The 12,733-nt window shown below is 43.8% G+C and overlaps 1 protein-coding gene across 3 annotated transcripts in view; it reads left to right on the top strand.

Moving 5' to 3' along the window:
* Nucleotides 1-12,733, top strand: part of APBA1 (amyloid beta precursor protein binding family A member 1) — a 354,528-nt gene that overhangs the window by 286,534 nt on the left and 55,261 nt on the right. For all 3 annotated transcript variants that reach the window (XM_063913906.1, XM_063913904.1, XM_063913905.1), the window contains one exon: nt 1,807-1,893. In XM_063913906.1, the coding sequence (XP_063769976.1) occupies nt 1,807-1,893 (87 nt within the window). The remainder of the gene's footprint in view (nt 1-1,806; nt 1,894-12,733) is intronic.

The raw sequence follows: 12,733 nt of genomic DNA on the forward strand, positions 1-12,733 counted from the left end.
CGTTTGAATCTATTCAGGATTAGCCATTTCCTCAAATGAGCCACTATCTCCTCTTTTTGTCACTGACCATTATTCATTCCATCATTGTTATGATGTCATACATACAATAGTTGGGCAGAAAGATAGAATCTCTAAATGTTGGTGTTAGCAGCAGTTTCCAGATTTGTGACCTACAGAGAGAATACAGACGATGTTCAGTATTGTCCTAACTGACAAAAAGATGTCAGAAAAACATGCATCACTTTTTATTTTATTTTATCTTACATATAATGTAGTGTTTGATGTGATGACAAGTTTCATGCAAGTATGCTGGGCGTGATTGTAATACTGTACATGTGGTTCTGTTATAGTTTTAGGTGCATTAAAAAAATCCAGTTATCAGAACAGTGTTATTAGCCTCAATAGTTGTTTTTTTTTATATGAATTTCAGTTGCTCTACCAAATTATTTTATTGCACATATTTTCCTGGTTGTTTGCAAAGAAATATAATATGGGGCTAATGTGTTACTTTTAGTCCTTTTATAATAGTTGTTGCTGCTGGATAGAGGTGTACAAATTGTGCAATGAAGTATTTCTAGCGCTTACAGGGCCTAATTCAAGGTTGATCGCAAAATCTTCCTCTAATGGGCAAAACCATGTGCACTGCAGGGGAGGCAGATATAACATGTGCAGAGAGAGTTAGATTTGGGTGGGGTGTGTTCAAACTGAAATCTAAATTGCAGTGTAAAAATAAAGAAAACAGTATTTTCCCTGCACAGAAACAATATCACCCACCCAAATCTAACTATCTCTGCACATGTTATATCTGCCTCTCCTGCAGTGCACATGGTTTTTCCCATTAGAGCAGGGGTGGGGAACCTGCGGCCCTCCAGCTGTTGTTGAACTACACATCCCAGCATGCCCTGCAACAGTTTCAGCATGGCCAAATAGCAAAAGTGTAGGGCATGCTGGTATGTGTAGTTCAGCAACAGCTGGAGGGCCAAAGGTTCCCCACCCCTGCATTAGAGGAAGGTTTTGCTTTTTGCAATCAACCTTGAATTAGGCCCACAGGAAAAGGGATGCGGTCAATTTACCTACAAACAAAATCCCGACAGTCAAAATACCAAAAATACATTTAAAATGTCAACAGGTCAAAAAGACGACATGAGTTTTTCATGATTTTTTTCATTGAAACCGACTTGTTCATACTTTACCATCCCAGTGGGCCTGGAGGGGGGAGTATAATAGTGTGCCGAGCACAGCGAGCCATACGAGGGGACGTGGTACACTTACATGGTGTCCATGTCGTCTATGTCGACATACACCTAAAAAAGAAATAAAAATGTGTCGACTTATTGACCTGTCGACATTTTAAATGTCGGTATTTTGACCTAGTCGGTATTTTAAATGTCGGTATTTTGACCTTATCGGGATCTCAACCTTGTCGGGATTTTGACTGTTGGTCAATTGTTGTCAGGATTTTGACCTGATTTGTAGGTATTTCATACTGATCCCCAGGAAACTAGTAGTTTGAACTTTACAGTAATGTCATTAATGTTGCCATTCAACAATACCTATATCCCAAAAATGACACTTACTAACTAAAAAAACAAAAACAAAAAAACATAATCTAGAAACAAAAACTGTAAAAGACAAAAATATGTGAATATACATTATTAATGCCGTGCTTTTATGTAAGCTGCTAAAACATATGTTTTATTCTATGAGGCTGCTGTTCTGGTAGCAGAATTTGTGATCAGTTTGTCCGTATTTATATAGCTTTGATAGCATAAGCAATTTGTCTTAATTGGTGTTATTTTGCTGTAGGCTGCAGAAGGGGAGGCTCAGCCCATGACAGAAGTGGACTTATTTATCTCTACACAGAGAATAAAAGTATTGAATGCCGACACACAGGTAAGATTAAGTAACCTTTAGTTTCTGGCAGACTTTGTGCCATTGAGTGGGCTATCAAAGTAATCCTTCAAAAGAAAAGAACAGAAGTGTCAATATAGAATGAATGCCCTTAATTATAAGCCTCTAAGGTGTAGGAAATTAAAAAGGTACTTATTTAGTCTCTGATGGCAGCCATCTTTCAGTGTAAACTCATTGTACGTCACATAGAGGTTCAGCTTGTGTTCTCCTTGTGCATGAGCTGAGTACAGTTAATACAACTTCCTAGAGGGATTACAAGAGCCATTCACATTCTATTCTACAGTAGTTGATAACTTCATGTTGCCATTAAAATGATGAAGATAGAAGAAAATGTAACATACATTCAATATGAGGTGTACGTTCTGTTTATTATGTTTTTGTAAGCAGGTTATAGGTCTTTTTTATATGTACATGTCATTTGTAATATGCACATTCACTAATGCATCTTTCTTGTTGCACACTTAACAATACCAGTGCTGTAATTAGACAGCTTGGTGCCCTGTGCCATACACAGAATTGGTGCCCCCCCATATTTAAAATAGGGACTGTGTGCACCAAAAATATAGAGGCACCAAAAATATAGAGGCGTGGCCACATAATTTCACATTAAACCTCACAGCGTCTGTTAGTCTTGTTACACCGCACTTTAGAATCTGTTAGTCACGTTACACCGCACATTAGTGTCCGTTAGTCACATTACCCCTCACAGTAGCGTCCGTTAGTCACCTTACACCGCACATTATCATCCGTTAGTCTCATTACCCCTCACAGTAGCGCCTGTTAGTCACCTTGCACCTCACAGTAGCGTCTGTTAGTCACGTTACATTGCACATTAGCATCCGTAAGTCACGTTGCACCACGCATTAGCGTCCGCTAGTCACGTTACCCCTCACAGTAGCATCCATTAGTCGCGTTACACCATACATTAGAGTCTGTTAGTCATGTTACACCGCACATTAGTGTCCGTTAGTCACGTTACCTCTCACAGTAGCATCCGTTAGTTGCGTTACACCATGCATTAGAGTCTGTTAGTCATGTTACACCGCACATTAGTGTCCGTTAGTCACGTTACCCCTCGCAGAAGCGTCCGTTAGTCACTTTACACCTCACAGTAGCGACCATTAGTCACCGTGCAATGCACAGTAGCGTCCGTTAGTCACGTTACACTGCACAATAGCATCCGTTAGGCACGTTACACCAAAGTAGAGCCCCTTATACACATTATACCACTAAAGAGCCCCTTACACACATTACTCCATGGTAGAGCCACTCATACATTTTAAGCCGGGTACAGCCCCAAATACACATTACTCTTCAGTAGAGCCCCACACTTTACGCCCCCCTTCCCTCCAGAGGATGTAGGGAGTAAACCAAATTACTGCCAACTGCACTTAAAATGCAATATAGCTTTTATATAAAAACAACAATCAGTATCACTGTATACTATTATAAATTTTAGTGCCCCTCCCCAATCTCTTTGACTAAGGGCAGATGGGGCCAGTCATTGGAGGTGATTCAAAAATGATCGCTTGGCTGCTAACTTTGCTGTCCTGCGTTCAGATAGTCGCCACCTTCAGAGGGAGTGTAAATTCGCTGTGCAAGTGTGCGATCCCATGTGTACGCCGAGCTGCAAAAATCCAGTGTGTGAGCAGCCCAGTACTTACAGTGCTATGAGAAGAGGCTGATCTGGGACGGAGCTGACCTCAGACACCCTCGCTGAAAATGCGTGGGCACGCCTGTGTTTTTCCAGACACTCCCAGTAAATGGTCAGTTGCCACCCACAAACTGCTTCCTCCCGTCAATCGCCTTGCGAACGCCCGCGCGATAGGATTTTTGCACCATCCCGTCGCTGACCAGTGATGCCCTTAATTGCAAAACAGAATGTTGGAAGTACTAGAATTCCAAAATAGAATGTTGGGAGTTCTAGAATTCCAAAATAGAATGTTGGTGTTGCAGAATTGCAAAATAGAATGTTGGGAGTCCTAGAATTGCAAAATAGAATGTTGGGAGTTCTAGAAGTCCAAAAAAGAATGTTAGGAGTTCTAGAATTCCAAAATACTATACTGCTGCTGCGGGCGGGGGGGGGGGGGGGGGGGTTGTAGGGGTGGGGGGCTTTCCGAACTCCCTTCCTGATGGACAGTGTCCTTCATTGGCTGGCTCTCTGAGAGATTCACTCGAAGTCTCTAGTTCTGCTGCTTAGCCTCAGTGTCCTCTCCCTCCCACCCAAATGATGCAAATATTCGCACTGTACTTGTGGACTGGAGGGAAGGGGGGGTTGCTGGGAGAGACTTCATGATATCGCTTCCAGAAGACGTTGAGGTCACAGAGGGGGAAGCCGGGAGGGGCGGAGCATGCGGATGGGAAGCTGCAGCACTACCCGGCTACCTATATATTTACCAAAGTGAGAAGTAGCTGGACACTGCAGTTAGCAGTGGGTCGATTTACTAGTGTGGTGCGGTCTTGCGGGTGTTGTCGGCTGTTCTGCCCCCACAGTGCATATGCACTGTGTGTCAGGCACTGCTGGCACAGCCCTAATTACGACCGTGAACAATACATTTGAAAGTTGTTTTTATATACTATAGCAAAAGATTAGCATTGAGAAAAAAACAAAAAAAGAAGCGTTTAGTAAATCTGAAACTAGCAATTACAGCATGACTCTGGTCTGCATTCAAATTCATTAGATCAGATAAATAAAATGAAATGGAAGCATGCTATATCAACTCACCCTGATTTATGAAAACAACACTTTTTTTCTGTTAATAACCATATAGATCACTATTTGTATTAAACACATTAACACTTAATAAATCTTGATGAAGATAACTCAAAGTATGAGAATGTCCTCAATACATTTCCAAAAATCACTTGTAACTACTATAATGAGGTAGATACCCTTTACTGAATGAACAAAAATAATATTAAAAGGAAAACCTATATTGTTAATATCTTTTTTATTAATACCAGAGTATTTATGACTTTATTCAGTAAGGATTGCAAAATTTGGGAATCGCAATCTGCCCGATTTTCGAACGACTGCACATGTGCACGTGCGAGTAATAATAGCGACAGAATATGCATACACATCGTGATCGCAATGCAGAGGCTATTTGACTGACAGGAAGCCGGCGTTTCTGTGCGTGCCCATGCGTTTTTAAGGAGGGTCTCTGGGGGTAATTCAAACCTGATCGCAGCAGCATATTTGTTAGCTAATGGCAAAACCATGGCCCTCATTCCGAGTTGTTCGCTCGGTAAATTTCATCGCATCGCAGCGATTTTCCGCTTAGTGCGCATGCGCAATGTCCGCACTGCGACTGCGCCAAGTAAATTTGCTATGAAGTTAGGATTTTTACTCACGGCTTTTTCTTCGCTCAGGCGATCGTAGTGTGATTGACAGGAAATGGGTGTTTCTGGGCGGAAACAGGCCGTTTTATGGGCGTGTGGGAAAAAACGCTACCGTTTCCGGAAAAAACGCAGGAGTGGCTGGAGAAACGGGGGAGTGTCTGGGCGAACGCTGGGTGTGTTTGTGACGTCAAACCAGGAACGACAAGCACTGAACTGATCGCAGATGCCGAGTAAGTCTGAAGCTACTCAGAAACTGCTACGAGGTGTGTAATCGCAATATTGCGATTACTTCGTTCGCAATTTTAAGATGCTAAGATTCACTCCCAGTAGGCGGCGGCTTAGCGTGAGCAACTCTGCTAAAATCGCCTTGCGAGCGAACAACTCGGAATGACCTCCCATGTGCACTGCAGGTTGGGCAGATATAACGTGCAGAGAGAGTTAGATTTGGGTGGGGTGTGTTCAGTCTAAAATCTAAATTGCAGTGTAAAATAAAGTAGCCAGTACTTACCCTGCACAGAAATAATATAACCCACCCAAATCTAACTCTCTCTGCAAATGTTTTATCTGCGCCCCCCCCCCCCCCTGCAGTGCACATGAGGCCTAATTCAGACCTGATCGCTAGGGTGCGGTTTTTGCATCCCTGCGATCAAGTAGTCGCCACCTACAGGGGGAGGGGGTAGTCGCTGTGCAGGGATGCGATCGCTTATGCAAAGAGATGCACAAACAAAAGTTTGTGCAATCTCTTCACAGCTCAGGACTTACTCTTCCTCTGCGATGATCCGGGCTGGAGCTGACGTCAGGAACCCTCCCTTCAAACGCCTGGACACGCCTGCGTTTTCACGGACACTCCCTGGAAACGGTCAGTTGACTCCCACAAACGGCCTCCTCCTGTCAATCTTCTTGCGATCGTCGGTGCGATCACTTTCGTCTTCATCCCGTCGCAGTCCGGCGCTCCCCGGCGCTGGCGGGGCCTCGCACCTGCGCATTGCGGCGCATGCACAGTTCAGACCCGATCGCTGCTGTGCGAAAACATAAAGCAGCGATCGGTTTTGAATGACCCCCCTGGTTTTGCCCATTAGCTAACAAATTTGCTGCTGCGATCAGGTCTGAATTAGGCACCCTGACGTCAGCGATGACCACTTCCAGCCACTTGTGTTGCAAAAATTGTGAATGACCTTCCCTGGCGCAGGTAGAAAAAATCTTCAATGTTCCGGTAATTGCGTATGGTTTTGCGATCAGCCCACATATTGCAATGCATTTGCAATTTCTGCAATGGGCGTTTTTTCTCTATTTCTGGGCGGCAACTATTTGATTGCAGCAACTGCTTTTTAGCAGAAATTGCAATCCTTACTGAACAAGGTTTCTACATTAGTAATGAGAAATATCAGATGCAAAAATCTTATGTAATGGCATTAGTGGTAGAAATTTCCAGGCAGAAGAATTCTCACCAGCTTTTCACTTGATGCTATTTCTTTACCCCCTTCCAGGTAGATCAGAGTATATAAACCATTATACACATTACACATTATTACATTATTACATCATGCACATTTTTATCAATGAAAAGTTCTTACATTTTTCCATCTATTGTCAGAATGTATTCGATGCTAGAACATTTTATGGAGGGGAATTTTGATGTGAGTGGTGAAATGCAAGCATGAGTGCCATCCGTTAAAGCATTGTATAAGGCAAGTGTAATAATAAAACATTGAAATTATGTAATTAATTAGATGGTAATAGAACACTAGCATGATAGAGCAACAAAACATTTGTTGAGGCCAATAAGCAGTTGTGATTTTAATAACGCCTTGCGCATAATTGTCAGACTAAGTCCAGTTTTCAAAATGCCCAAAAATGTAATGAGAGTCCAGAAACCAACCCTCGCAAAATAATTTAGTATTTGGTAATCTGTGTACAGTTATGGCAGTCAAACCTGTACTCCCTTACTTAACAAATCCTTTGATGTGTTAGCAGTGTACCATATTGTTTGCACATGTAGTCTCTTTTGCCTTAATAGCATCTTACTCACTTATAATCTGTATTCACAGGGATGTGTATACATTTCGGAGGGTATCCTATTAGCCATGGTAATTTTTCCCGCAAAAAAAAGGCGTTTTTCATGATTTTTACCCAATGGTCATCATTGGGCTATCCAATAATAGCCCATTTTTGTGAGAAAAATTACCCTTATGGAGTATACTGTATACACTATGGGCCTAATTCAGATCTGATCGCAGCAACAAAATTGTTCTCTAATGGGCAAAACCATGTGCAGTGCAATGTACTGGCTGCTTTATTTTGACACTGCAATTTAGATTTCAGTTTGAACACCCCCCACACAAATGTAACTCTCACTGCACATGTTATATCTGCCCCACCTGCAGTGCACATGGTTTTGCCTATTAGAGAACAATTTTGCTGCTGTGATCAGGTCTGAATTAGGCCCTATATAGGCTGCCTGGGAGGGTAGGGGAACTACTAGGCGATATCGCTCATGGAGCGAATCGTCTATGTACCCACCTTAAGTGTCACTGCAGCCGTGATCGCTGAAATAAATGCTTACTTATCGGAATTTGGTTTCACCTGCCTCAAGCAATAGGATAGCCTTGAGCGGGTAAAATACCGCAGCTAATTGGATACACCGTCATATGCCCTTCATATACATTAAGGGGGATATCCAATTAGCCCCAGTAATTTACCGGGTCTAATTGTCCTGCCAGGGGCTATCCTATTACCCCCGATAAGCCAACACGAGCGGTGGCTTATCGGGGGTTACCTGATGCTGCACCGGGTGCCAGCTCCTCCAACTCTCCCCGGTCACATGGGTGCTTCCCCTTCATGTGACCGCTGCCGGGGGCAGGGAGAGGGGGGTGCGGTCACGGCGCTGCCCCGGCTTCCCCACCAGAGTTACCGCTCCGAGTGGCAGCTTCCGGGCTGCAATGCCATGTTTGCAGTCCCAGCCTGCTGCTGCTGCAGAAGGCATGGGGCGCTGCAGCTTGTCCATGGTCATCGGAACCTCAAGCAGCTGAAGCCAAATCCCCAGAAACAAACGCACAGGTTTCACTGAACCTGTGTGTTTTCTGCATTTTTTTTTTTTTTTTTTTTACAGGCGATCAATCTGGATAGTTTGTACAAAAAAATTGGTGAAAAACATACGTTTTTCACACCCGATGTTTTACCGGAGCTAATAGGATATCCTCCTAAATGTCAGTGCATTTTTCTATCTTGTGCCTCCTTTATCGCATTATATTACATTTTTTATAGTGGTTTTCCTTTATCCGGTGCTAGTCTGTACGTCTGAAGAATTAGGAGTTAACCATTTCTAGAATTTAACAACACGACTGCTTTGTTAGAATTGTGAGGATTGGCTGTGTGTCATGCCCTGCTGTAATGAATGAGTCACAATTTGTAGAGGGAGGCTATGAAAGATCAGTGTAATTTGATAAAGGATGCTTATTGTGTTAGGGCAGCATTAATAAGTAGTTTATTTTAATAAACAAATAAAAAGTAATTTTGTAACATTACTTCTGTATCATTTTATAATTCATGGAATATGTACAATTCATTTTTTCAAAAAGTGTCTCATTTAATATATCTGGCTATATACAGTATTGTTACTCTGTAGGCGGTAGCACTGTGCATGATTCAGTCAGTAACTGATGCGACCATGCTTCAGGCTGCTTATTGATGAAGACGCAGGGAAGAGACAGATGGTGTTTAGTGTTGCCATTGGTTGCATGTTTACAATGGAGTATATGAGTTCTAGTTTAATTCCACAGATACACAGACACAAAACTTACTGGGTTTCCCAGAAGCTCCTACAAAATGTATTTCTGTGATCATAACAAAGCCACGTACTGGGAAATATTAGCCTTTTTATAGATACTTAAGAAGGTTTACATTTGTAAGTACATTTAAGATGAATGCAAACCTATACAGATAATTACATGGTAAGATCTTGCATTAATTTATTCTGAAAGTTTATTCTGAACTGGAAAACAATTGGCCACATGTAATTTTCATTATTTCTCTATCTCCGACTAAAGAATGACATTCTAGTGGTTGTCTAGTTCAGTAGGTCTCCATCTTGCTTCCCTGTGATAACCAGATGCATGCTGGTAAAAACCTCAATAACAAGGAGATTTTTATTATTGTAGACATTGGGGGTCATTCCGAGTTGATCACTAGCTCCTTTAGTTCGCTGCGCAGCGATCAGGTAAAAAAATTGCACTTCTGCGCATGCGTATGCGGCGCAATGTGCACGCACGTCGTACTATTATAACGAACGATGTAGTTTCACACAAGGTCAAGCGAAGCTTTTCAGACGCACTGCTGGCCGCAGAGTAATTGACATGAAGTGGGCGTTTCTGGGTGTCAGCTGACCGTTTTCAGGGAGTGTTCGGAAAAATGCAGGCGTGCCAGGAAAAACGCAGGCATGGCTGGGCGAACGCAGGGCGTGTTCGTGACGTCAAAACAGGAACTGAATAGTCTGAAGTGATCGCAAGCGCTGAGTAGGTCTGGAGCTACTCTGAAACTGCACAATTTTTTTTTTTTAGCCGCTCTGCGATTCTTTCGTTCGCACTTCTGCTAAGCTAAAATACATTCCCAGAGGGCGGCGGCTTAGTGTTTGCACGACTGCTAAAAACTGCTAGCGAGCGATCAACTCGGAATGACCCCCTTAGTTTGCCATTTCTAAGCCAACTACAGTACATAGGCTTGCTGCACAGTATAACATGATTTCTGTTTGGTACATAGGAGCAGATGTATTAAGCCTGGAGAAGTGATAAAGAAGTGATAAGTGGAAAGTGATAACGCACCAACCAATCAGCTCCTGTCATTTTTCACACCCGTAATGATTGGCTGGTGTGTTATCATCTTTCACTTTTCACTGCTGTATCACTTAATACATCTGCTCCATAGTTTTTACTTGTGCTCTATCTATGTTCCTCCAGAGTTATACATTCCCCTGCCTGTGGACTAATGTGCTATTTTTTCTTCTCTCGGTGTAATCTCTGGGTGGTGTTAGATTTTGTCAGTGCTCCTCAAGGACCGACCTGGTTTTCTGAACTATTTACATTTCCAGGAAATCTCAGCCAGTGTTATTGCATAGCAAAATTGGGTCTTCACATGCCTTGTAGCGGACTATGGGGTATATGCAATTGTGGTCGAATTCCCGAAATTGTCAATTTCGGGTCATTTTCGACCAAAAAAAAAAAATCCCCTATGCAATCCAGTGCTTTCCGACCAAAAAACGGACTTTCAAAATTCGACTTTTTGAAATTCGAATTTTTGCAAATTCGACTTTTCTGCAATGATACAAGTGCTGCAATTCGACCAAAGCATATTCAATTCAAGTTTGGAAATTCGACAGCAGTGCTTTTAGACAGCAAATTCGTCATTTTCAATCCGCCACACTTTGGAGGGTGAAAACAAATAAAAAAATTTTAAACATGTTTTTTTTGGTGTTTTTTTTTTTGGGAATAGCAGATCTATTTATATTAGAAGGGATTAGGTACTTTTTTTTTTTTTTTGGGAGGCACAAATATTATTTATATATTTTTTAAAATATTTTTTTTTTATTTTTTTATTTTTTTATGCTGGAAGGGTAAAATCATAAAAAAAAATGGCGTGGGGTCCCCCCTCCAAAGCATAACCAGCCTCGGGCTCATTGAGCTGGTCCTGGTTCTAAAAATGCGGGGAAAAAATTGACAGGGGATCCCCCGTATTTTTAAAACCAGCACCGGGCTCTGCGCCTGGTGCTGGTGCCAAAAATACGGGGGACAAAAAGAGTAGGGGTCCCCCGTATTTTTAACACCAGCATCGGGCTCCACTAGCTGGACAGATAATGCCACAGCCGGGGGTCACTTTTATGCCGTGCCCTGCGGCCGTGGCATCAAATATCCAACTAGTCACCCCTGGCCGGGGTACCCTGGGGGAGTGGGGACCCCTTCAATCAAGGGGTCCCCCCCCCCCCAGCCACCCAAGGGCCAGGGGTGAAGCCCGAGGCTGTCCCCCCCCATCCAATGGGCTGCGGATGGGGGGGCTGATAGCCTTTGTGATAATAAAAAGATATTGTTTTTTCCAATAGTACTACAAGTCCCAGCAAGCCTCCCCCGCAAGCTGGTACTTGGAGAACCACAAGTACCAGCATGCGGGAGAAAAACGGGCCCGCTGGTACCTGTAGTACTACTGGGAAAAAAATACCCAAATAAAAACAGGACACACACACCGTCGACAGTAAAACTTTATTTCATACGTCGACACACACATACTTACCTATGTTCACACGCCGACATCGGTCCTCTTCTCCATGTAGAATCCACGGATACCTGTAAAGAAAAGTTCAAAATACTCACCTCAACCATGGTCCAGAGATAAATCCACGGACTTGGCAAAATAAGAAAACGCAAATACCCGCACCAAAAACGGACTGAAAGGGGTCCCATGCTGACACTTGGGACACCTTTCCACGAATGAGACCTGTCAGTGACAGCTGTCACTGACAGGTCTCTAAGCCAATCAGGAAGCGCAACTTCGTTGCGCTCACCTGATTGGCTGAGCGCTGTCTGCACTGTGACAGCGCATCGCACAGCTCCCTCCATTATATTCAATGGTGGGAACTTAGCGGCTAGCGGTGAGGTCACCCGCCGGTCAGCGGCTGACCGGCGGGTGACCCCACCGCTACCCGCAAAGTTCCCACCATTGAAAGTAATGGAGCGGCTTTGCGATGCGCTGTCACAGTACAGACAGCGGACAGCCAATCAGGTGAGCGCCACGGAAGTAGCGCTTCCTGATTGGCTGAAGGGACGTCAGTGACAGGAGTCACGTGATGTCCCGGCATTCGGGAGAAAGGGGTCTGATGTGAAAACATTGGACCCCTTTCTAGTCCGGTATGGATCGGTGTTCGGTTTGTTTTTTTGCCAAGAACGTGGATTTACCTCTGGACGTGGATGTACCTCTGGACGCTGGAAGGTGAGTATAATTTTTTCACAGGTACCCTCGGATCGTCGGCGACCGTGGCAGTCGGCGTGTCAACATAGGTAAGTATGTGTGTGTCGGCAGTATGTAATAAAGTTGTACAAGTCACGGTGTCTGTGTCCTGTTTTTATTTGGGTATTTTTTTTCCAGTAGTACTACAGGTACCAGCGGGCCCGTTTTTCTCCCGCATGCTGGTACTTGTGGTTCTCCAAGTACCAGCTTGCGGGGGAGGCTTGCTGGGACTTGTAGTACTAATGGAAAAAACAATATCTTTTTATTATCACAAAGGCTATCAGCCCCCCCATCCGCAGCCCATTGGATGGGGGGGGACAGCCTCGGGCTTCACCCCTGGCCCTTGGGTGGCTGGGGGGGGGGGACCCCTTGATTGAAGGGGTCCCCACTCCCCCAGGGTACCCCGGCCAGGGGTGACTAGTTGGATATTTGATGCCACGGCCGCAGGGCACGGCATAAAAGTGACCCCTGGCTGTGGCATTATCTGTCC

The sequence above is a fragment of the Pseudophryne corroboree genome, chromosome 1 (assembly GCF_028390025.1).
Source record: "Pseudophryne corroboree isolate aPseCor3 chromosome 1, aPseCor3.hap2, whole genome shotgun sequence".
Classification (NCBI taxonomy): domain Eukaryota; kingdom Metazoa; phylum Chordata; class Amphibia; order Anura; family Myobatrachidae; genus Pseudophryne; species Pseudophryne corroboree.